Source organism: Patagioenas fasciata, chromosome 18 (assembly GCF_037038585.1).
Source record: "Patagioenas fasciata isolate bPatFas1 chromosome 18, bPatFas1.hap1, whole genome shotgun sequence".
NCBI classification, from domain to species: domain Eukaryota; kingdom Metazoa; phylum Chordata; class Aves; order Columbiformes; family Columbidae; genus Patagioenas; species Patagioenas fasciata.
In genome coordinates this window covers 2,561,314-2,587,711 of record NC_092537.1, presented here as the reverse complement: position 1 = coordinate 2,587,711, position 26,398 = coordinate 2,561,314, and the positions used below count along the sequence as shown (strand labels likewise).

General features: G+C 49.2%; 1 protein-coding gene across 1 annotated transcript; it reads right to left on the bottom strand.

Annotated features, from left to right (window-relative positions):
• Positions 1-275: 275 nt before the first annotated feature.
• Positions 276-26,043, bottom strand: RGS9 (regulator of G protein signaling 9). Its single transcript, XM_065852207.2, is given in 17 exon segments — positions 276-2,769; positions 3,811-3,896; positions 4,942-5,080; positions 5,566-5,653; positions 6,062-6,177; positions 7,159-7,272; positions 9,047-9,108; positions 9,786-9,815; positions 14,935-14,997; positions 15,304-15,385; positions 16,921-16,997; positions 17,390-17,448; positions 18,448-18,499; positions 18,775-18,881; positions 19,052-19,102; positions 21,637-21,733; positions 25,816-26,043. Coding segments are annotated over 17 exon segments (1,623 nt in total). The 3' UTR covers positions 276-2,597.
• Between the last annotated feature and the right edge of the window lie 355 nt (positions 26,044-26,398).

The window sequence follows — 26,398 nt, the reverse complement described above, 5'->3', positions numbered from 1 at the left end:
CTGGTGTCCCTGGCTGGTGCTGTGAAGTCTTCAGCTCAGCTAATTCAGCCCTAAGGACAAGCCCAAGTAGAGATTCAGCAGCAGAGGACACGCTGTGTGCCAAGGTCCCCCTCCCGTTTCCCAAGGCCTCACTCCCAGAAGAAATTAAATGTAGCTCAAGTGTCCAGAGAGAAGTGCTGAGAGCAGAGACACATACAGAAAGTGCATGCATGGCAGAGAGATGACACAGTGAAGGATGAACACTCTGAGACGACACAGTGAAGGCTTAATTCAGCTTTTTTTCATTTTCTACATTTCTTTTTATTAGACAGATGAATGCATGGGAGCAATGGTGAAGAAACAAAACAACATATTGCTCTGATTTCCAACGGAAACAAACAACTTCTTGTCTGGCACAAAGTGAAGTTCAGTTTGTACCGTGGTCACACTTTGTACCAGGCGACCTTCCTCTTTGGGGACTGAACAGCAAGGGACCGAGGGGCAGAGCACTGGGTCACACCAGCTCCTTCAGCCCATTTGCACACAAAATCTGGCTCTGCTTGTGCTGAACTGGTGTTTCACAAGCACAGTGACTCCAGAGTATTAACCCACGTCAGAGGGACAGCGATGCAAAGCTGAGATGATGAAAAATCAGAGAAAGGAATGGATAGAGAGCACATAAAAAGCAAAGCTGTAGACAAAATAGAAGTGGAATCAGAGGGATTGACTGGAACACACAGATTTGTTATTTATTATTTATACCCTGACTTGATGTTCCACATGCTACTACACACTGGCAATCCCAGCGTGCTCAGTGCTCCATGTTATACAGACTCTGAAGAGGCTGTAGAGCTCATCACATCCAGGTAGCTTTGGGCCAACCCTGCCAAGTTCTTGAGTACCTTTCAGTGCTCTCATGTCCAGGTCGGCTGACGGTGCTCAGTACCCGATGTAAAAAAGCCTTGTAGTTTTAAGCAGAATTTAAAAAAAAAAACCACAGTCTGAGCCTGCTCACCCTTACGGCATTGCAAAGTTTGGCGTTGCTTCCACCGGGAATAAGAGCAGAGGCTTAGCAAGCAGACCTGGACGTCAGAGCAAAAGACTCGCACAACTTGGTTTCAGTTCCTCTAAGTTTTATCACCGTTAGGTTAAGGGTGGTCAGGAGCATCTCCCTGGCTCTGCAGCGATACCAGATCCCGCCGTGTAGCCCAGATTCTGCCTCTGATAACACACAAGGAGGGCAAGAATTGCTGTTCAGGACACAGCTACTGCCTGATTATTTCCTTTGCGAGGGGCTGGTCCACGTGCACCCCAATACCTGAGGGCTCCCACTTCCACCCAGCAGTCTCCATCTCCCATTTCCTGTGAAATCATCATATCAGTAGTAAAAACAGACAAACAATACGAAATGGAGTGAAGCTTCTTGGACCTCAGTGCTTCCCAGCCAGTCCTTTCGCTTCCCCTAAATTTTAACAACAAGGAAGCTTTTCTGCCCCCACGATTCCCTTTACTGGGCTTTGCAGGAATCTTCCCACTTCTGGTAATCACTGGCCTGGTCCAGACACACTGGGGTTTCCCAGCAAAGCCTGGAATCTCCCTGAGCTCTTGAGCACTAACGTAGTATTTTAGGTCACCTCATTCTAAAGAGCAAGAGAGACTGAGCAAATGAAGAAAAAACAACCCACTACTTAAAGCTGAAATCAGCTCTGCGCTGGCTCTTCCTTGTCTCTGGGCTACAAGCCAGTGACAACTGGAACTACCACCTCCGGTTTTTTTAATAACGGAAAACAGAGCAGAAAAAAGACAAGAGAAGAGGTAGGAAGGATTTGATAAAGGAAACACAAGCGTCTCTCAAGCCCTCCTGCAGGCTCTTGCGAGGGACGGCTCTCTGCACCCGCACACCCCAGAGCTCTCCCGATCACCCCCAATGTGCCGGGGGAACTGGGACCTCCACTAAAATTCAAAGGGTCAACTATACCTTTAGAAACGCTCATCCTACCGGTCTCACAAGACGTCTACCCTGCTCTTCTGCCTGCGGCTCCGTTGCACTGGCTCAGAGGATACTTGCACTGGCTCAGGATACTTGAAGCGAGGGGTGTGCTCCTCTCCGGGGGTACCCTTGGGAGGGTGCATATCCCCGGGAGGATGGGCACCAGCACAGATACACTTTGACACGGGCCACCTCACCCTGCTCCCTGCGGGGTCACCCACCTCTGCTCCCCGTATGGACAATCTGAACCCAAAGGAGTGGGATGGCAGAGCTTTACCCTGCTCTGTGCAGCCCCAGCTCGTGGAGGAGCAGGAGGAGGGGAGAGGCAGCCAGGCCGTCCCAGCCTCCAGGGGGGGCTCAGGGCAGCCAGAAGGCATCTCCCCTCCCAAATGTGTGGGAAGGGAGCCAGGGTGCTGCACCCCTAGTACAGCACAGCCAGCAGCCTGGCTCCGGCAGCTCCCATGCCCGGCAAGTGACATCTGCTGCTGCAGCAGCCATGGCAACGTGCGGGAAGCAGGCAGCTGGTAGAGCCGGTCTGGGAAACCTAAAGCAGCACTGACACCTTCAGGAAGAGGAGACGAAGCTCAAGCCCAGCCTCGGCTTGTCTTTTCCCTGCGGGGCTCAGAGCCTACTTGGGAGGTTCCTTCTGGAGCTGGCTCCTGCGATCCAGCTTGCTCATGACCTGCGTGATGTCCACGGTCGTGGCGGCTTCTTTGGCTTTGGCCTCTTCCTCCTGCTGCCTCAGGATGACAGGGCTGGGGCTGGAGCGGAGGTGACGGCGTCCGAACGGGAAATTGGAGCTGGGCAGAGAGCAAGAGAAAGGAGCAGGGCGTTACTGAAAAGCAGAAGAGTGCCAAAAGCTCACCCCTGGTAAGAAAACTTGCCAAGAGAGCAAGCTCAGCTAGAGACATGGACGTGGAGAGATGCCGCTACCTGCTTCAGTGAAGCCATTACCAGCATCAGTAGAGAGAAGAGTTAAACCACCTCTGGATGATGTATTAGCTCTCTGGCTTATCCAGGACGCTGAGTGTTGTGTGTCCAGAACAGGCACTGGCAAACATGATGGCAGACACCAGGCACAACCAGCGACCTTGTGATGTGCGGCTCAGGGAAAAACTACCCAAACCCCTGGCACGTCAGCAGGAGGGTTCTTTCCCCTGGCTTGAAATGGGCTCTAGATAAAACAAGGGTGTGAAAGTCCGTGATTCCCCTTTCTTGCTTGCTAGGTTGACGAGTGGAAGGGGAACAGAAAAAGCAGCACACACCCAGCCTGGCCCTGACACCGTCCACTCAGCTTAAAAAGCAACTGCAGTTCAAATGCCTATATTTGCTATGCAACCTTCACCTCAGTCTAGAAAAAGTCATTTCAAGTCTGCCCCTTCTAAGGCCATCTACCTTGTGCCAGCGTCACTGACAGGTAAAATGCTGTTTGCTCCTATGTCTGTCACCTGCATGTCACAGCGGGCAAGTGGCTTTAGCTGAGCAGAACCCACAGAGGACCCTGCGGGGGTTCCGTGTCTCCTCTGGCAGGCAGCATTTCATGGGCAGGAGTTTTCCCTCTCTCCTTCCAGGGAAGGAGCCCTGATTAATTCAGCAAACACAGCCTTTCTAAACAGACCAGACAGCTGAGCAATCAAGTTGATTCTGACTTCACACAAGCCCCTTCCAAAGGGCTGACAAATAAACAGCAATATCAGCGTCAAAGCAAGGCATCTTCTCAGGGAAAAATTGTACTTAATTATGTGAACATCTAAATCATAGTAATTTTGCTGCAACTCAAGGCTTTTTCTACCCTTGCTACAAGGAAAACAAACCCCACAATTACATCTAGTTTCACTTGCCTTTTTTTGACAGTCTCTTGTGGCACAACAGCCTTGGCCAGCATTTCCTTGTATATTGGAGACTTCAAATAGCGGCCATAGGAGTCCTACTAGGAAGAAAAAAGAGAAACTGGTAGTTATGGGCTGCAAACACCCTTATTAAAATCACCACCAAATGCAGCTGCTCAGGAGCCAGGGAGGCTGGGAACTGGATAATCTCCCCCAGCAGCCCAAGGGACTTTACATCTTTTGGGCAAACGTAGCTATTTAAACCAATAGCCTTTCATCTCGCCGTAAAATTTCCAGGCTTTTGTATCTCACAGTAAAGCTTCTCAGGTAAGATCCAGACCCAAAGGTCTGAACTGAGCTTAGCTCAGGCCAGTGGTGTCTCACAGTTATTGCAGGGCGAAGTGCCCATGTTTCAGGAGCCAAACTTTTCAGCAACTGGTAAAAAAACCCAGTATAGTTCTAGTCCTTTGAGTGTCGATGTGCATTAGCTGCTGCTCTGGCCCATAATGCTCCTTCCTGCTAAGTGTATTTTGTATCACTCATAAGGAGTTACGGGTTATTTGTGGTCACCATGATCACATGAAAGCCAGGACATACTGTACGCTGACATCAGCCCACAGTCTGCTGCATCAGTCAGACCTAAAAAAGGGGTGTCCACCAATATAACCGCAGGAAAATGTGTGAAAAAATCCAGTAAAACTTGTACCAAGAGCATAACCAGACGTGGCCTGTTTCAAAACTCAGACAGTTGTATCACAACTGATACTCCCTTTCCCATCCCCTGCTGAAATCCAGCTGGATGCAAACATCCCACCATAAGGATACCTGATGTGGCATCGAGTGGTACTAACGGAATAAACATCATAATAAATAAAGATTTGTTCAAGCTTTGAATGAGCTGGTGACCAAGCCTGTATCAGAAGGTAGGACTTGCAGCAGATGCCAGACCTCCACCAACGTGGGGACATGCAGCCTCAGAGGGAAGAGGCAGCAGCAAATTTGAACCAGTGCTTGCTTAAGTCAACAAATATGAGGGATTTTCAAACAAAAGCCACTTGAAAGAGACAGCTGACAACACACAAAGGCCTGGAAAGGCCCAGAGAACTGGAATCCCCCTAAGGCCTTGGAAAAAAAATAACAAACCTTTTTCATCAGCATGTAGATGTGGGTCTGAGCAGCATCTAAAACATAGCGGTGAGGGTGCTTGAGGCCTCTGACCGTGATGCCCATCGTTGTGCCATCGATGTTGATCCAGCGCCTCGCTCCCGGAGCCAGGAAGAGTCTGCAAGGACGAGGAATCAACAGCACCATTAACAACTGGAGAATTCCTGGAGGTTCCTCTGTCTATGCACAAAAGTCCCTTCAGCTCCCCACGACAATCTGCTGTCCTGATCTTGGGCAGTCAACCTCCTCTCCAACAGCAGCACATGCAGTCACTTCCCCTTGCACTATTAACACACAATACAAACCACATTTTAGCCCACTCTCCACTCTCCTCGTGGCAGCCCCATGATCTTTGCTATTCCACATCTCTGTTTAAGCTACATGCTAAGGCCTAAATATAATAGAATAGAAAGGAAAAGTAACCATGTAATCAAACAATACTTAGATTTTCATCTTCAAAAGCTCCTTTCCTATGTGGGGACATAGGACAGCCAAATTTGATGACAACTTATAACGAAAAGTCTCAGGAATAAATCATTCGAAGAATGAAAACCTGTGGAAGAATGTACAAAGAGTTTAAGAACGTAGAACTATCACACTCACTTGTAAATCTCTTCTGCTTTTTCTTTGATATTGGATTGGTCTCCGTACTTGAGATCCTCACAGGCTTCCCAGAAACTCAGATTCTCTCCTGTGTAACAAGGACTTGGTCAGCAGAGAGCAAGAGGAAAACACAATCCTGTTTATTAATTCCCAAACCGAATTTGTTTGACTCAATACTCATTAGCCTCAATTCAGACTGTCTAATTCTAACAGCCACCTTGAAAATCTCTTGTGGCTGCAGGAGGAAAACAGCTTTTCCTGCCCACTGACACCTGTCAGAGTGTGAATCCAGCAGTTCCAGCTTCCCCTGCAGCGATGCCCAAGCACAGGGAGTGCCCTGGGCTGTGCTTTGTGTCCTGTGCCACTAGATGGTATTGCACAGCCATCGCCTCCAGAGCCACTTCTGCTCCCTTTGTCACCGTCCCAGCTCCCAGCACCTTTGCAGGGATTGCCCCCTGCTCTGTCGCTGGGCAGGGACAAACAGACACAGACTCACCGCTGAACTCCTTCTTCAGGAAGAGCTGGAAGTTCTGCCGACCCTTCGGGTCCCGTATCAGCTCGCTGAAATTAAAGGCCCATCGCTCCACACGCATCCTGGTGGGGACTTCCACTCTGCACAGGTTGGAAACAAACAGCAGTGTGGGGTTCACGCGGCCCAGCTAACTGGTAGATGAGTTAAAACCAAAATGCCCTTTGCTGGAACGCCAAGAGACTTCTCAGCACTCTCTGTTTTCCAGAATGCTGTAATGAGCTCCTGAAGTCAGTCTGCTAAGGAAGCCGTAATTAAACCACTTAGTACCCAGCGGGATGAGGATTTATCCTGGATTTATGCTGCTCTCACAATGACAGGCCAGTTTTGCCAGATGTTTGACTCGGTCCCGTGCTGGAGGAGGCACTGGTTGCTGCCCAAATCTTTGCCCCCCCCGTGAAGGCGCTCTGGGAAGGCGTCCTTTGGGCTGTCTGATGGGATATTATCCCTCTAACAGGATTGCTGGTCTCAAATGAGAACCAGTAATACATTCTATGCTTCAGGCCCAGAGATGCCGCTGTATAATTAGCAAATACTGAGCGGAACACCAAGGGAGACCTCAGAGAAGGGATGGAGCACCAGTATGTGCCTCCAACCCAAACTCTCTCCTAAGAAAGCAGCATGAGGTGTGTGCAAAGACCGAGGGCCATTTCTCGAACACTGAATTGCTGCACCATTGGCAGCACCTGATTGAGCAAGGTTAACACTAAACCAAGTGCTATACCTGAGCATAACTGGTCACATTCCATTCCTGAGCTAGTAAAAGTGGACTTTACTCATTCGGGGGAAGATCAGACCCACTCAGCAGGGGCTGAGCGCATACTCTCATCATCAGTTTAGGAATTTCTGTAACTTTTAGGAAGGCTTCACATGAAGAAGATAATGCTGGAAGTTCAGCAGGGAGTATTCCCAGGAGACAGTTTCTTCAGCACGACCAAGCTCTTTCGGAAAGAGAACTCTTCCCCGCTCATGATCAGAGCCCAGACATCATGACTAAATCAATGGTTCCCTTTTCTGATTTCTATCAGCCCAAAGGTCAGTGTAATACATATACAAATACATACAGTTTTGCATTGAGATCCCAGAACTCAGGGTCATCTGTTATCCAGGGGTTGCTGGGGAGACATCCAGACAGGATGGGATCATTGGAGAGGAACTGCTCAGAGTACTTCACAAGCCTGCGAGTAAATCCAACAAAACCAGAGTATTAGCTCACAAGCAGAATTGCAGCCAGCCCTGTTACAACCAAATAAATGGTTGCGCTGGTTTGTGCCACACGTTACAGAGGGGAAAGTCCCAGAGAAGAGCAAAGCGAGCGCTGTATTTGCTCCAGGGGGTTCTCCACGCACAGGGAGCTCCGGAGAACAGAGGGAACACCGGGGGCACATCCCGGCTTCTCCTTCCCCCACTCAACCACCGCATGGCTCGTTCCTCCGCAAATGAGGCCGAGGGCTCAGCACCAAGCAAAAATGTCTCTGTCCTAGCAGGAACCAGACAAACACTTCTCCTAACTTCTAAGCTGGCCAGACTTATAATTATAACCGATTTCACTAATGCCCTGGAATTTTAGCTTTCTCCTCTCTTTTTCGCTCTTAGAAAAAAAGAAAATCATCTGGTTTCTGTGTTTAAAATTCCCTCCCAGGCCAAACCGTGCTCGGAGCTGGGAGCGCACTGTCCAAGGGCCCGCTGCTGACAGGCACCCTGGCACGGATCCTGCAGTCATCCAGCGCTGCTGCACAAACGCACCACAGGTTTGGCACAGAGGCGGTCGATCCCATCTTCTCACTGGAAATGCCAAGGCATTCAGCACCTGCATAATTCACACCAATCCATATCTTCTAATCAAGCTACAAATCTAAACCTGTCAACTCAGGTAACATTTCTCTGTCCTTTAAATGATTAGTGCTTCGCAGCTCCTCCTAAATCAATGCAATGCTCTGATGCATGCACGCCATCTAGTTGCTGCTCACATCCTCATCAATAATAATTTGATTTGGACCCAATCCTGCAGCTGAGATGGAGATCCAAATTTCCTGATGACTTTTTGATCTCGGTGATAGACATTATCCATCAAATGACTAGGACTACTGCATGAAGAGCTCCACTGACAAACACGCCCCACAAAATTCCTGGGAGGTGTCCCCCGCTCCATGTCATCATTTGGAAAACTGAGGCAAGAGAGTTTTAAGTGACCTGGGAGTCAGGGACAGATGAAACGAGCAGAACCGCTGGTGCCTTGCAAGCTGTGGTTCCCAGAAGACATCATCGCTTCCCCAGCTCTTCCTCACATCCCATCCATCCGGGACTGTTCTCCCAGGGAACAGGCCTGAGCACCTGGTTTATCTCGGATTCGATAGGGATCTCTGGGTGGCAATGACTATGTAAAGCAGTCGGGTGGTGTGGACTGCGCCTCTCGGCACCTGGCTAGCGCGTACAATTCCAGGAACGCCGGTGGCAAACACACTGCTGGCTAATGCTCGGACTGGGAGCTTTGCACTGAATCGGCTTCATCAAAAATCCAATCAGGAAGCACTCACTGAGAAGACAAATTGCTAATTAATTGCTTGGACATTCATGGAGACACTTGTGTTCCTTCATAATACAGAATAACCTGAGACTTCCCCAGCTCTGCTGCCTTCTGGTGAGCATCACCGCACAAGCAAGAGCTGGGGCTGAATCCATCTTGATTTCAGAGGGAATCTCGGCCCAGAGGCTGGCGCCGCTCTGCAAACATCCGCAGCAAAGCCCCGTGGGCTCCGAGGGAGACTCCTCATCACAACTGGGACGCTGATCCCTCCTCTGGCCCAGCCAGCAAAACAACACTGCGTGTGGCCACCGCATTGATCCTCCTGGCTGAGTCACCAGCTGCCGGAGCACACTGCTCCATCATCTCATTAGGAGATGAGCGCTAAAGACTAATTAATGTGTGGACAGAAGGAAAGCAGGACTTACCCTCCAAGAGAGACAGAAGATTTCACTCGGGACTTCATGATGGCCTGCTGATAATACATGATCTGAGAGGGATCAGACAAGCCCATGGTTAGGAGCACGGAGACGTGAAGACAAGGCCATGCCCACCCAAACTCAAACACGCCCTCTCCCAGGTAGCGAGGCCAACTGCTTCTTCCCTTATTATTGGATGTCCAAGGAAACAAAGAATCCCTAAACTGTCTTAGTAAAATGGGTTTTTTTTCACTGAGTTTATTGCAAATGCCAGAAGAGCATTTTGCAATGTGCAAGTAATTAAAAAGCACTCCCCATGCTATATAAAAATAGGATAATAGCTACCACCGTAGGCACCTACAAATGCTCTGGATGATTTAGCACATAATTATCATTGATCCTTGGCTGTCTCTACCCTGGCGCCACTGGATGTATCTCCTATGGTTTCCTCACCACTAATTTGGATCTATTGGATTTTCGCCTGGTGTCTGCCCTTGCTTGAGCCTTCCCGGCACTGGGAGAGCTGCTGGCTGCCAGCAAAGGGACGTGCAGAGGCAGGAGATGTCCTGACAGCACATCCACCAAAAGCTCCGTGGGGCAGAGACTGCGCCAGCCAAACCTGGGCATTTTCAAAACTGCTCATCCCCTGCAAAGGGGATTTGAGCCCCCGTGCAACACTGAGTTACACAACAGAATCATTTCAACACATCCAGGATGAACCCCTAGAAGCGAGGGAAGGACCACTTACCTCTCTCCTGTAAACGTCCATAGTTTTTTTCTGTAAAAATAAAGAAACAAAACCCATTAAATTGGGGTGGGTGCTTTCACTCGCCTTTTTCGAGACATGAAAGCATCGTTGCAGGGCTGCCGTTGTGCAGCGCTCTCCAATTAATTCTCCTTACAATTAAAATCAAACACAGCAGCTCAGCTAATCAGGGTGTCATCAAAGCTAAGAGCATCCACACACCGTAAATCGTTCCATTAGCTGTATTTACTGTTTAGCGTTGCTTCTTCCATCACAGGCTGCCTGTATGCCTTCAATTAAGGGGTTATTCTAATGGTGCTAAAATAGATTCGTTTACGAGACACAGATTAGATCATTCAATATTAGCTAAAGCAGACAGGAACCAACACATCGCAAAATAAAAACACCACAATTAAAAGCCTCAGAAGCAGTATCTGCTATGCAAAGGGTGCTTACGTTGTGATTTGAATAACTCAGACTATGTTACATGTCATCCACAAATGAGCAAGCAATTGAAGGCAAGCAATTAACTGCAGGGTGTTTATTCACGCAGCTTCCTTTGAAGCACAGTTACTTTGTGTGAAATAAACTTGAGGAGGGAGAAGGAAAGACAGGCTACAGCAGGGATGCTCCCAGCCAGCCTTTAAAAGCTTATGCAGTGCTTCAGTTCCTCATCTCCCATTTTAGCCAACACGATCTGCACCCCAGAATTACTCTGTCAAACCAACCCGTGGGTCTGCAGAGTGCCCTGGGGAAGGGCAGTTTGTGAGATGAAGCATTTTAGCCATCATCGCCAGTCCTGCTCAGGGGGAAAAAAGCATTCTCTCTATGGCAGAAAAATACACATATTTTACTGAAACTTGGCTGGTTTTGAGAGGGCACACTCACCATTTCAGCAGCGGGAACCAGATATGCAGCACATCAGCCAACCTGCCATGAAGCCAGCCCATTTGATCCTAACGCAAACCTAGTGTAGTGCTAACAGAAACCCTCACCGTGGCATTGCAAGGAAGCTTCTTCTGCTGGAAATACCACAACCAGCTCTGAATGACTCCAGCGTGCATCATCTCAGCAGGGACAAACAGGAACGCAAACAGCAGCTGCAGCAGCAGCGATGCTCTGCTGGCCACACACAAGGAACTGCGTGCGAGGGGAAGGGCTGACACACCAACGGGGAGAAAAAGCTCTTGGACCAGAGGATCATTGGTAGTGAGGCTGCACAGCCTCTCTCACTGATCCAAAAGCTCCTGGGTCATCTGTCTTATAAATGATGGAGGACACATGGAGCAAGGAACAGCTTCTACCCTTCTCTGCTCTTAACTGCACCCATGATGCCAGCCCAGCTTCCATGCGGACACTATTTCTTCCCCCCATTTCTACAGCATCATCATTTCAGATACACTGTAGAAATGAAAGGAAAAAAAAAACAACACCACCTGGTTAGGCAGAGAAATTCATTGCATTTACTGCCCTACAAGTGCCCTCTTTAAAGAGCTTTGTTTCTGTTTCAGGCCAGTTATTTCCTGCACAGTAGCAGCTCACGGTCTCCTCGGGGAACCCGAGATACAAACCAGGCCCCATCAGATTTACAAGTGCCAGCTCAACTGTTCCATTTGATGGAACTTCAGCGTGGGTAGTACATTTACTTTAAGAAAAGCACCACGTTAAAATCATTGGTTTTAAAAGGCCGTCCATTTTTTCCTCTGTGCACTGGGGGGGATGTCGGCATCATGGCTTGAAGGCAGCTCAGGTGGTGATGAAGTTGGGTTATCTTCTATAGGGGCCTTAGAGGCAGGCAGCGCACCACACACTCACGAGACAAACAGCTGTGGGGAAGAGAAAAAGAACACAGTAAATTAAATGTTACATAGAGCAGGAAAGGCATGAATTAAAATGCCATCACAACAGAAAAATTACATGTGGGTGAGTAAAAATCAAAGCTAACGCCATGTCTGCAAACAAGATTTTTTTCCTTTTTTTAAAGGATCCCCTCCTGCCACAGCCTGAGCTCTGAAATCCACAGCGACAGGGAAGGATCTCGGCTGTTTCACCCCAGAGCTGCACAGTGTTTCATCTCCCTTTCTCCCACAGCGCTCCCATCACATTTCCAGCCTGGCTGCTGGTCCAAGGGACCCCTAAGTCTCCCTGTGCCTTGTTGAGCACTGCCAGGTGTCCCCACCACCCTCCCCATCCCCGTCAGCAGCAATCCCAAAGTGCCCTGTACCACCCACCCACCCTCATTTGGAAGGAAATAATATTTGGAACAAAACAGTCATTTCTTATAATGAGATTAATCTTGCAATGCCCTTAACGAGTGACTTATCGCAATTACTGCGGATAAGCTCCCCGGCCCTGCAGGCTTCAAATCAAAATGGCAATTAGTGAAAGACTTGGGTCTGTCTCAGTTGAGCGCTGTTCAACACCCTCCTCCCCGAGACGCACTGGGACACCCTGGCAACCAAGAGCTCCCGCAAGAGCTGGGACATCTGCTAATTTCCAGCTACCCATTGGCATGGACCTCCTCTGCTCCACATTGTGGAGCACAGGCCACTGTGAGCTCATTTTGGACCATGGCATTGCAAATCGCACCCTCACTCTGCCCTGAACGCCACAGTGCTCTGTCTGTGCATGCAGCTCGGCCAGGATGATCACGGGGATCCTGTGAGGATGAGCATAAGATCATCTCAACGTGCATCTCCACTGTGCTGCTGGTTCCAGCACAACAGCTGGAAACCACACCTGGAACTGCCCTCATGCCCAGTTTGCTCAAATTGCTGGTTTTCCCCTATATCTTATCTGCTGCTGATCCTGTTATATCACAAGCTGTGATGGACGCAGCAGAAGTTCTGCATTTATCAGGCAGCCAGACTGACAAAGACTTATGACATTAAAGACCAGCAATGACTATGATGATCTGTGTCTGATTTGCTGCGTACAAGCAGCTGTGGTATTTCGTTCAGTAGTCCCTGAACCCAGTGCAGTGATTTTGGCCAAGCTAAAGCACCTTTTAGAAAGACCCTCTGGTTACAGAAGGAGGCAAAAGCCAAGTGTGTCCCTGCAGGGAGGCAGCGGGTTCTGGCAGTTACCTGGTAACTCTCTAAGCAGCTGGATCATGAGCCTGAGATCTGGGTAACAAAAGGCTAAAGCATCCCTTAATTAGCTGTTCGATGGATGGTTACATCTGCCTTATTCCTCCTACCCAACTACAACTCCTAACTCATTATAACCCTAAGGGATGTTCATGGGTCAGTAATGAAAGTCCCTTTCAAAGGAGTGTGATGTTTGGCTGAGCACCTGTTTATCCCAGAGGACTCTATCAATTAGGGAGGGAACAGCCTACCAAAGGGGCTGAGGCAAGTGAAAGGGAGATGTTGACACCAACAGCAGCTTCAAAGAAGTCATCCTGATGTCAGAAATTAATTATCACCAGGAATATTTTCTGTCTTAGCTGCCAAGATAAAAGAAAACTAATTGGGCAACAAAGCGAAGCTGGATTGAGTGGAAACAGAGACAGAAATCAAATAAATGGGCGCTGGATTCATGCGCTCATTTTCTGCTCTTATCGTTTCACCCATGTCGGAGCCAGGGGCTGGGCACGCAGGAAACATCAATAAAGCTGCGCTGCCTGCAGCAGGGCTGAGATGTGGCCAAAGCAGCTCAGTCCAGCTCAGATTTACTGGCAGAGCTTGGGTCATCCTGTCTGCTCATCACAGGTGCTTGTGAGAGCACCCCGCAGAAAGAATAATAGGAATAATAATAATAAATAATAATAATAAAGCTGCTAGTCCAAAGGTGGCTCTATGTGAGCTTTTGGCTGTCTCGTGTATTGTCACTCGATCTACCAAAAGCAAAAAGAGGAGCAAGAAGAACCTGATCTCTTCAGCTCGGCCTCCAGAGAGGAGACACAACTCAGAGAGCAGCTTCAACAAGAATGGTGGCGAAGTCACCTCAAAGCTGGTGTCCTTTGGCTCATGCCCTCCTGGAGGTTCCTGCCGACAGGAGGAATCAAACAGCTTCCTTGAGTCCAGGGTGGGAACTGAACGGAGATCCCTGAGCTGAACCGAGACCTCTGAACTGAACAGAGACTGCTCAGCCGAACCGAGACCCCTCTGCTCGCTTCCTCTGCGCTACCAGGCGGCTGGCACACGGCTATGGGCTTTCAGACTGTTTGCAAACCTAAAATCCCCTTCCATGTCAGCTGTAAAACTGTGGGCGAGAAGTTGGCTTACTGCTCTTTTCCATCCCTCTCCCTTTCCACCACTCCTTTCCTCTTAAAAAAAAAATAGTGCTTTCGGCAGCTACTACTTACAGCAAGAAAATTTAAATACACCCCAACCCTACATTTTGCTCATTTTCAGTCTCTATAGCAACAGAACACAGTTGGCCAAAGCAATTATCCTGCCTCTGGCTGTTGAGATGTTTAAAAGCTGCTACAAAAATGAGAAGTTGTGGGAACATAGTGAGTGGGATCGCAGTAACATTTGCATTTAATTGCTGAGAGACACTTTGACTTCGCTCCCAAATGAACACCATTAAGTGCACAAATGCAGGATCGCTTAAAAGGACTGAAGGAGCAAGAGGAGAGCAGCTCCAGCTCATAGAATCATTTCGGTTGCAAGAGACCCTCAGGATCATCCTCACCCCCGACTGCGTTTGTCTGACTCTGAACCAGTTCCACCCAGTTCCAGCCTCCCAGGTCTCGGCTCATTCATTTTGTTTCTTTATGGTCTAGCTATACAATATGCATTCCTAAGGCAACATTTTGTGCCTTCAATCCACCACACCAATGTCTCCATCTCTGATCCTTTACACCTCCCCAACCCCACATTCAGCACTAACAAAAAGGCAGCAACAAGTATCTGGAGGTAGAGGATTCCTTAATTCAGCTTTACCAGCAGAGAAAACATGTCCTGTAGCTAAACACTCACACTAACTGCTGTGGCAAGAAGCTGACAAAGTATTTTCAAGCCAAAAGATGCTGCCAAAGCCTATTTTGAGAGTCCCACCCCCTGGACAATGAGACAGCTTCAACTTCTGGCCTGTTTGGCTGTCAGAGCTGAGCAATCCCAGGGATGTTGTCCAGGCCCTCCTGAACAAATCCAGTGGGTGTGGGAAAAACAAACCAAAACACAGCCTGTCTCACCTGGTTTACCTTATTTTCATTGGGATCCGTTACGCGGTCTAACCCGTACTCTAGGGCGTCCAGCATGCCGGGCTGTTGCGAACAAGAAACATCAAGAGCTTTGTAACTCACTTGTGTTAAAGTTGTGGTTCACACAAACACATACAGAGACCCTCAAGCCCCGAGCAGCACCCTGGGGGAGCTCTGCCCCCCAAATCTGAGCACAGGTGCTGCTGCTGGACCCCAATCCTTTGCACCTTTGTGAGCCACGAAGGAGAAACGCGTGGACCTGGGGCTGACCTGTTCCCCGAGGAGCAGCAAGAGGGTGCACAGCCCACAGCAGCTGCAGGGAAGCCACCACCGAGGCACTAAAGCCACATGCCGACATCCACTACTTACAGGAGTTCGGTTCACCAGCCAGTAGGCTCTCTCCTGGCAGTCCAGTGCATACCTGTCCGCCTTCTTCCGCTCCTTCCCTGCCCTGCAAAGCCAAGAACAGATTTAATCCTGCCAGGGGAATTAACGAATTTTGCTCTCCCAAAAGCAGCAGAGAACGGGGGCACACGCCCCAGCCTCCCCTGCCCCGTGGGTCCCAGCCTGACCGTGTGATGCTCCATTGCAGCCTCCCGACCACATCTCACCCCAGCTAATTCTGCACTGCAGATCATGCTGTTCACGTGGCCGCACGTGACTGTAGCTTTTGAGAAATCATCGTCTTCCTGAGCTCCGCTGCGAGCAGACACATCCTCTTTTGATTAGACGGACAGCCTTTGGGTAGAGTTTTATGCCAACAACCCGCTACTTGCGGTCAGTCCTGCTGCCTCATGTTTATCCGTCCCCGATGTCCCCGGGCAGCATATGAGGACTGCCACGCAGAGATACACCCCAGACACATCTCAGCCCCATCTCACAGACAAGTGGGATGTTTCTCACAGAAATTATTTGGAAATGGGGCCAAGCAGTGTTCTCAGGCACTAAAACCTAAATCACCTCTACTGTTGAACAGAAGAAGCGCCAGCATGGTTTGGGTTTGGACCAACTAATTCTTTCCCAGACAAGTCCTGGGCACAATTTGGGATTTAGCATGGGCAAGAGAGCATTCCCAAAAGGCTGTTTGCATGTGGCCACCCCGCTGTGGTTAACAGGGTGGATGCGGGCTGCTCTGCACCAGTCTGCCCCAGCACCACCATCAAACAGCCTCAGACGTGTTTAATCTACTAGTTCAGACACAGTCTCGGTATCTAACTTTAAAACTGTGCTTGGCATCTCTTAGCCCAAGTCTGACCTCAGTTTACAAGAACAACAGTCTCGTGTTTAATGAGACAGTTATCTGATGAGCTGTATTCTGACGACTTGGCTACCAGCCCAGCAAAAACAGAAATGCTGCTGAATGGCAGAGGCAGCGCCTGCAGTGCTGGGAGGTAGAAAAGGTGAAAGGAATGCACAGAAGTAGGAAGCACCTCCGAAGGAGTAATCCCATCTCATGTTCACTAATTTTCCTGGGAATCTGAAGGATTCAGCTCTTAAAATTAAATCGTTTTGGCTGGGTGCCTAAGTGTGCATGTCAGAGTTTTCTCCAGAAGTCCCTGCTGGGAGCATTTACTGCTGCTTGATTCAGGTCATTCAGTTCAGCTGCGAGACATCTACAAGCAGAACCAGACCCAAACAGCTCCTAAGTCCAGTGGCCTGATTCCCAAATGCTCGAGGACAACCCTAAGCTAAAAGAAGTCATTTCTGATGCAGGCTGGCACGCTGCAGCATCAGTCCAGTCGTTTGAAAACAGCCGAAATCCTTCATGCACAATGTGAAGTGAGCGAAGTTTCCTTGCTAAATGGAGAAACACCCATCTGATAGGAGAGGCAGGTTTGTTTTGCAATCTTGAGGGGCACTTGCAAGTTATTTTAAAGCTGCAGTTTATGTTTTTAAGCTGTAATTTAACTGTGTACCAAGATGGTGAAGCTCTGGCTCCTCAACCCGCCCCCAGCAATGCAAATAAGGGAACGCAAGACAACTCACTTGTACTGCTCTTTGGCCTGCATAATAACGAAGTCCCACTTGTAGTTTATTTTTTGATTGAGCATGTTGTAATGTTCCTGGAATAAAAATAAAAAAGCAGTTAGTGTGAAGATTCTTGACAAGGCGCTCCCATGCTAAGGGCTTCTTGACTCTCCAGAGCTCAGCTGGGACAGACTGGCAACCAAGCCAAGAAATCTGGATTGTTCTGAACATAATTACCTGAATTGCAACAGTTCAAAAAATGCCACTGCAAGGAGAGCCATCACCCCTGCTAAAATTATCATTAACTTCAGAGTGTTTTCCTGTACTGGCCACTTTTTCACTTCCAAAATTTTGGCTTTTGACAGTGCTGGAGTAACATCTCATGCAATAGAAGAGGTGATTTTTTTGCCACACTCCATTCATTAGTAACAGAGGGTTAAAGCTACTGCAAACGAGCTTGCAATGGAACAAGTACAACATTCCTTACCTTTTCATACTCTTCTAAAATCCCTTTCCTCTTAATGTTCTTCTTCGCTAGGTAAATTGCTATGGAGGGAAAAGCAATAAGCAGTCACTTAGATCAACGAATCCAAGAATAATTAAAAATTTCCCCACGTGACAAGCACTCATCATCTTTGTTACAATATATTCGGGGGCATGAGCTCCAAGCTCACCGAAATAAAATGAACTTGGTGCTTCCAGTTTGTTGCTGATGGCTGGGGGGTCGGGCTGGGAGCAGCCCCGCAGAACGGGCCGTGTGAGCTTCTGCCTGTGGTCACCTCTCCTTTGGGAATTCCAAGTGGGTTTCATGGGTCAAAGACCACTGGACCAACCCTTTAAGATGTTGAGGTTCTTCACAGTTTGACCTCCAGGTTTTCCAAATACAGGCCAATGTTTTGTTCTAAGTTCTGCTAAAGACATTCCAATCTAAAACGGGCTTTTTTATTTCCCCAGAAGATCTACAGCATAACGCAGACAAAAGTCATCTTGGTATAAACAAATCAGTCTGTGAACTGCGCAGCCCCCAGGTGCAAACCAAGCTGATCAGCCCAACTTTCATGACCAGCCCTATAATAAAAAGCATTATAAAGACAACAAAAGATTGATAGAGAAAGAGCCATCAATGAGTTGCTCTACATTATATAAAGAAAGAACTATATCCAAATCTACAGCAATACAGTCTTGGCCCCAGATCCAGAAATACACTTAACTACTCAGGGAAACCTAACCTTGTATTTAAAGCCTTCCCTGCGCAGCAGGGTATTTCAGATGTGTTCCAGCCTGATGGATCTTAGTGGAATTTAAGAGAAGCTCAAGCACTTTCTCTCATCAAGTCCACCACAAGGTGGTCACACCCAGAGCGTTCCCTCAGTTCGACATTACTGAGAACTATTCACAAAACAGCATGAAAGAAAATGCAAGGGCTGGTCATTGCATGGGGACACACAGCACAAAAAGATGAGCAGCAAACACAGTGCAGGACTGCATGCACAAACACAGGGGCTTGCACTGCGCCTCCCAAACACGTACAACGTTCTAACTCACCATAGTCCGTGTCATCAGCAGGCCAGGCCTGCACGGGCCAGAAATAGGGGGTCTGCAGAAAAAACAAGTCTTTGGTGAGTGCGCAGCAGCCCTGAGCTCATACTCCCTCAGCACAGTACGCTAATTTAGTCGAAGGAAGTATCACGGTTTCCTTGTGAATTGTAATGATGATGTGAGACAGAACTGGGGGAACTGGTCTAAGGTCTAACTGTGGATCCTCTTCTCCTTCCTCCTGCAAGCTGAGCGACCAGCAGGGCTGCACACCCGCCTGCTTTTCAAACAAGTGCGGAACTCCCTCTCAGTGGCTTCAGACAAGGTGCAACTCACTTGAAACCTGTACAGGCTGCCGTCTGTCTTAAGGGTGAGGTTCTTTGGCTCCTGGAGAGGGTAGATGTATCCGTATTTGACAAACAGGTCTCCCAGGTGGAGCGCCTCTGAAAACGGAGAAAGCGGATGTTTTGATTGCACAGGAACACCACACTGGAATTTAAAAGTGAGCTGCTACACAGGAGAGGAAAATTAATCTAAGAGGTTTTGTCTATACAGACCTTAAAGGTTTACAACTTGAAGCTGAAAAAGCCTCCATTTTGACATTTCTACCCACCTTCCTGAGTGATCTGCAAGCGCTGGAGAATCCACTGCAATATGTCATTACCTGTAAAGCAAAGAAAACATCAGGTGCTTGAAATTCAGAGTGTGCCAAAAATCCACAGGCCAAAACCAGACTCCTCCAGTCCTCCCCGCTCACTGTGCTCCAGAGCCCACCAAGCACTCAGACCCCTTCTTGCGAACGTGATTTCAAATGCACCACACGAGAAAAGCAGAGATAAAACACACGGTGGGTCTCTCGCTGGCCACGCTGTTCCTCAGGTTTTCTCCTGACCGAGCAAGAGGGAGCCCGAGGCCGGCGCTGAGCTCAGGATGGCGCAGCACAAGCGTGCGGGGACACACGTGGCCCGAGCAACACTCAAACCATCACTGGCTTAGAAAGGATTTAAGCAAAACACAACAGCCTCAACCCCCAGGGAAGGTGAAGTGCCCCTTGTTTCACACAACCTTGTCTTGAAAGGTTCGCTGCAAAATATCTGCAGATTCAGCAAGCACAGACCTGCCTCGGTTTTTGTAAGAGACCAGTGGCAGGTCCTCTTGAGTTGTTTAAGAGAAACGACTTTGTAGGAGTCACAGAACAAATCAAACAAGGTTTCTGCATTCACAAAGTCTCCGTCTCTCCCAGTTCTCCCGGTGGGGCGTGGGCCATTCACACCCACAGGCAGCACAAACCTCCAGCAGCTTTAGTTTTATGCTCTGGGGGCAAATTTCACAAACCTCCTTCCAAACACACTCATTCCCTGATCAGTTTTTGGTCTTTCCCTCCAAACGTCCCCCAGGATTGCAGACTGAGGTGTTGACCTTTCTTGACATTGCAGTGATGACTTAACTTTCTAATAGGGGCTCAGAGCTCTTATCCTACCGCCTGCTTCCTGAAATAGATGAAATTAAAGGATTATCTCATCACTTATTTCCAGACAGCTCTCTCTGTAAGCATTTTCCCCCAAAGGCGCACATTTAATGTGGAGGTTTATTTGCCTTTTCTGTTGTGAGCCATTTTCCCGACACCGAATTTAACCATTAGCTTCCTGCATGTGAAGAGCCAGCTCTCTCCAGCAGACCTGTGTCCGCTGCTCTGGTATCTTCACCAACCCCTCACTAAACAAGAATCAGTCTTCTGCATCACCTAGAAGCCAATCAGTATAAATGCAACTTGTGCAGCACTAGAAATACCACAGTTTAGAGCCACACAAGGAGGCTGGAACCCACTTGTCCATCAGGAGCACAATTAATGATTTACGCAAGAGGGAACGTGGAGCAATTCTGGTTAAGGAACCAGAATAAAGCAGACAGCACGCAAATAGGTTGAATACCAACGGGCATTCTCCCTCCTCATCACCTAGTCATGGACTTTTAGGAAGTGGTTATTTTATTTTGGTCAGAGACCGAGAGAAGTACTTGTTCCCCCTGCACTCAGTCCTGGTGGCACATCATCTCCAGGACAGCGGAATCTTCTGCAGCGCTGCCTTAGCCGTTCACTTACAGCTGGGGGGGCGCAAGGGCAGCTCATTCGCAGATGCAACACACTCCACCAAATTCAGCTGCGTAATAGTGATGTCAACCAGGATACGGTTTGTGATCTGACGCACGGACGGTGCTGCTGAGCACAAGCTTCAGATGTCGGCCAAGTTCTCCTTACCCTTTCACTGACTGATCCTGTGGGCAAGTCACTTCATCTCAGGGCTTCTGCTTCCTCATTTGAAGAAAAAAAAATGGGGCAAACACAAAGGGCGTAGTGGGTTTTGCAAATACAGTGGGGAAAATGAACCTATTTGGTTAAGTTGTCTCCTGAGTTGCCTGAAGTTGCTGGTTTCAGTGGGAGATTGTGTTCTGAATTTCAAAGTGCTGCAGAAAGACCAAAGCAGGAGGGGGATTGGGCACCGTATGTGTGAATATTTACAACGGAGGATACCTCACAAGAGCTTTTGTGGTGCTTGGAGGACAGGGGGGCAGAGGCGCTGGGGGAGCTCTGAAAAGGAGCCGGTTTGAAGGAGATGTGATGAGGGCCGCCTGTGACGCCGTACGTGACACCGCACAGCTCCCTGTCCACTGCTGCTGCCTGAATGAGGGAAACAACCATCATCTAGAGGCAGAGGAGTGGGCTGAATATTTTGTTATCTTCTTGCATACTGGACAAAAATTGTTATTAGCAAAAAATGTTAAAAGGGAGACTAATTGTTTATTGCTAATTTCTGAAGTACTGTCTTTCAGTCTGACTCCAGGCTGCCTGTGTTAATTGGATTTTAATATTTATCTTTATTTGTGATCCAGCCTCATTGGGACTATGACAGATCTGGAGGCTGAAGCACTTACTCACCTCTGTGCTCAGGGAAAGCAAGGTCACTCGACTTAAACTCTCATAAGACAGCTGAAAGCACGTGATTATCAACCTTTGTGCCTCTGACTCAGAGGCAGGAGCAAAATGAGACTAGCGAGAATGAGATAAAGGGAACAGGTGTGTCTCAAAGGATGTACAGCACGTATTTTTTGGAACACAGGTTCCCTGGGGCGGCCACGGGGTCCACATGGAGGTTTCCTTTGATGAGCTTTCTTGGCCCTTTCCTTTGCCAAAGATCTTACCTGCCACAGCGTGTGGGATGTTCGTGATCATCACCTGCTGCGTCTGCGTCTTGACGCCCGTGTCTGGGTTCTGCATCTCCATCATAAGCACTTCGATCTGCAAAACACGGTGGGGACGGGACGTGTCACAGGAGGCGACGGGGGGAGCCCCAGGGCCAGAGGGGGTTGCACTGGTGGCCCATGGGAACAAATGCAATGGCCTCAGTCCTCCCCAAACCTCCCCTTGTCATTAGAGATGTCACCTCCAGACCGTGTCAGCTCTCACAGACTGACAGTGTCACTCCCTCCTACAGAAGGCACAGTCAGGGTCAGCAGATGAGGGACAGGATGCGACCGCTCCATGAGAGCTGAGCTAAAAATAAAATTAAAAAAAACTAACGCTCTTCTACCCATAAACATTCTTCTTCGGCTTCATATTGCTGGGGTGATAAGAAAGAAGATGGGAGGAAATAGAATATGCGTTTCTATGGCACAAACACCCCAGCTGTGCACGGGCTTGCAGATATTGCACCACGCACCACGAAAATAAGCAATATTTTGGCTGGAGACCAAGCAGAAAAGGTTCTGTTTCTGGTCTGCAGATAGTAAGCAGACAGGACTTCCGAAAAGCAGCAGGACAAGCACACGGCTCTGACCAGGGCCGAGCAAGAAGCTCAGAGCCCGGGCAGATGAGAAGAGCGCATCCTTTGAGAAGGCACAGCCCCCGCCCCAGAGAGGATTTGAAAAGCTGCCCAAGGACCCACGACAGCGGTGAGCAGGATTTATATGTGGAAAAGAAGGATAAAAACACAGAAACTGGGCCCAGGAGGTACAAAAGGGACTCTCCGGCCGCTCCTGCGCACGCTGCCCCCCGTTGTGGAAGATGCTCTTCTCTTCATCTTCTGCTTCCAGAGATATTAAATCAAAACCAGTCCAACAGGACCAATTTGGTCTCTCCGCACATTCATTTTGGGTGAGGCTGGAGCTTTTTAACTAGGATTAGAGGATTTAACAAGCGTGACTTGATGACACTCACGCATAATGCAGGGTATTGTCTTCACAGGCACCACAGTGACTTTGGTTCCGAGTCTTGCCAAGTTCAGTGAGGATTTAAGCTGTAGTGACAGGACACGTTCTGAGCTTGACAGGGAAAAAATGGATTTTCAACCGTCTTTAAAGCCAGTGTCAAATTAATACTAAAACGGAGAAGCCTGGTAGAATTTAACACAAATATTCGTATAAATACTCTAGAAAATATTTTTAAATAGCAAAACCAGACCCGAAGTGATGGAATATGAAGACTTTTTTTAGACCTTTTAACCGCAGCCCCCATTTCAGCCTCAGCAAGTCCAAGGCAGCTGGGTGAGATGAGGCAGGGCAGGATGGTCCAGCAGGCAGGGCACTAATTTAGGAAGCTCAGATTCAGTTCCCTCTAAGCAAACACACTTATTCTCTGTCTAACTGTATTTCCTCTCTGCAGACACCACTTGCTTGCACAGGGATACTGGGGATAAACACGGCACTTGTTGCCGGTACAGCCCCAGCACGAGGCAGCCGCTCCCTCCCCAGGGAGCTCAAGAGATTTACCAGCTGAATGGGCTCAGAAACCCCCAGAGCCTCCCAGCACAGTGTGTTCCCTTCCTTCAACCAGCAAAGAGCTCCAGACACCCACCGCGTTCATACCCCACCGGGCTCCCTCTTGTCACCGGAGAAATAACACGTATTAAAAAGAAACGCGTGAGATGAGCCAGGGAGCTGCTGTTGGGAGATGCCTGCTGCTCTGGCTGCAAACCACGCACTTTGCTGATCAAAACTCAACCCATCTCCTGAGGGAACGCCCTGCTGACCATGGGCTGCTGGCCATCAGGAGCTGCTATCAGCACTGGCCCGCTGGCGGGAGGGCTGCTTAAAACATGGGGGAAACGTTTGCAGACTTTTGTGCCAGTATTCTTCCTACTGAGACAGTTTAGGAGGGGAAAAAAATACCATAAAATAAGCTAAGTGTTAGTCAGCAATATTTCATGGACTAGCAGGGCCTTGGAAGGTGCTCTCTGATTCATTGAGGAGACTAAGAGGAGAACTCATCGAGGTCTACAGCATCCTCACAAGGTGAAGAAGAAGGGCAGGTGCCAAACTCTTCTCTTTAGCTACCAACAGCAGAACCCAAGGGAATAGCAGAAGATGTGCCAGGGGAGGGTCAGGTTGGATATGAGGAAAGGGTTCTTCACCCAGAGGGTGCTGGACACTGGAATAGGATCCCCAGGCGGGTGTCATAGCTCCAAGCCTGACAGTATTCAAGAAGAGACTGGACAATGTCCTCAGACACATGGTGTGAACTGTGGTGTTGTCACATGCAGGGACAGGAGTTGGCCTTGATGTTCCCTGTGGGTCCCTTCAGACTCAGGACATTCTATGATTCCCTGTGAAGACCAAGCTCTACATCCAGCCCAAGTCACATAGAGCAAACACAGGGCACTGCCCATCCCCAGCACAACAAACCCTTTCCTCCCCCTGTTCGGTGTCAGGACTGCGCAGTGACAAGCTGTCCATGGAGAACCAGCGCACAGTGACACGTTGCAGCTGCAAAGGCTGCAGGAATCCCCCCATGCAGCTGGAGCAAACCCACGGTGACAGCGTTCTGTGCCAGCTGGCGGCAAAGCTCAATCACAGGCTTAAGCAATTAAGAAAGCTTCTCTCTAGGATTTTAGCTCCTTGCGGACCTAAGCCTGTGCCGAGCATCCCCAGCTCCCACCACAGGCAACCAGTGAAGGTGCTGGTGTTTCAGGGACGCTCTGAGGACACAGCTGTCCGCACACAGACCACGTAACAGCCGAGGATCCATCCACGGCTTTCCTGAGGTCCGGAAAAAACAGAAAAGGAAAGAAAGCAGAGACAAGAGCCCAAAGCCTGAACCTGGGAGCTTCCTTTGCTCTTGCTGACAGGTCTTGGAGACGCAAAACACTAGAACTGAAACCCTCTCCCTGCTCACAGCGCATGCTCTGTAACAGCAGTTTGCTGCGTTGTAACTGATCTGCCCACCTGAGGAGCGCTGAGCACTTTGCGAAGACTGCTAAAAAATACACAGCTGCTGGAGGCTGTTTTCTCAAAGCACACAGCTTCTCCTCTGCACGCCCACATGCAACTCCAAGCAGTATTGCTCAGTGCAGAATTTGGCCCAGAGCATTTCCTTTGGCAGGGGTCCCCAGCCAAATTTACCTTGAAAGACACCAAAGAAAACACTTCATTTACTTCCTCTAGCGTAAAAAGCACAGCGTTTGTATTGCCAGACTCATCCTGTACCACTGAATAGTGCCATATTTCCCCTTTTTTCCCCCTGGAACCCTCCTCAGGTCGTGGGCGTTGCAGGAGAGCCAACTACAACTCAAACAGCAACTGGCTGGCTGTACTTGTCACTGGAAATTCAGCTAATTCCACTCAACAGGATAAGCCACAGGCAGGAGAGGTGGGTGGGAGAAAAGCTAGCTTAACACCCTGCTTTTTAAAATCTGCAGATACCAGTTAGACTAAAACTGGCTACACTTTTGAATGAATGCTACAGAAAAAAAAACCCAAAACACACCAAATGCTTCACAAAATGACGTATCACACCCAAAAGCGTAGGCAGACGTGTTCCCACTCCTCTGTTTCTGGCCACAAATACACTCGCTTCTTAAGAAGTATAAAGAGGCAGAGAGCAGTTGGCCATGAAATACCCCCTGAAATGGAAGCGCTAGGAACGCGTGCGCTGGACCAACCGTGGCCCAAAGCTCAACTGGGTAGCCTGGTGCCACATATTATGGTGTGGGGTTTTTTTTACCCTGGGAAATTTCACAATTTTGAGGGTCTTTGGGGAAAAGAAATAGGAGAGGAAGAAAATGTGTCAGGAGAACAATTCAGCTGAGGCTATGCTACAAAAACAAACAAAATTACAGTTTTATTTTCTCCATGACTTCAGCACATGTTGCCAATCAGTCCAAAGGGCTCTGCAATAAGTCCTGGCCCCCAAAGCCCCGAAGGTGAGGCTGTCACCTCTCCGACACACCCAGAGGAGCCCTGGAAAGCCGAGGCCGGGCAGGATGCAACGAATACAGGTCCCCCCGCCCGGAGCACCGGTCACCGCATCACCCCGCCCAGACGCGGCCCCGCCGGTGCTGATGCCCGGAGCGGTGCGGCTGCCTGCGGCGCTTGCTCATCCCTCACCTTTTTCAGAAAGGCCATCCGCGGGCGGTGGCGCTGCCCCTGGTCGAGCCGTGTGACCGTCATGGTGCTGGGCCGGGCGGAACGAGCGGACCGGGCTGGCGGATCAGCGGCCCCGACCGGGCGCACCTGGTTGAGACCGCCCGCCACCACCGCCTCTCCCTGCCGGGGGCGGTGCCAGCGCTGCGCGTCGTGACCAATCAACGCCCGCCGTCCCACGCTCATTTACATGAAGGCATGGGGCGGCGCCTTATTGGGGAGCATGCTGGCGCGGGGGAGTGGTTTTTGTGGGCGTGGCTTTGTGGGCGTGGCTTGAGTGGGCGTGGTAGAGGGTGAATGCAGTGTCATTTATGTAGCTGCAAATTCATATGGATGTTCGTTTCCTATGCGGGGGGCATGGATGCTATACTGAAAATACACTTGCGGTCAATGCGTCACGGAGCAATAGTGAACCCCACATGTTCTGCGCAGCCCACAGATCCCTCCCAGCCCAAACCCGAGGCCACAGAGCATGTCCCAGCTGGGGAAAACTTGTGAGAGCCAAATTTTGTCCCTCTCTTCCTCTTGTGGAGCCCCCATAAACTGT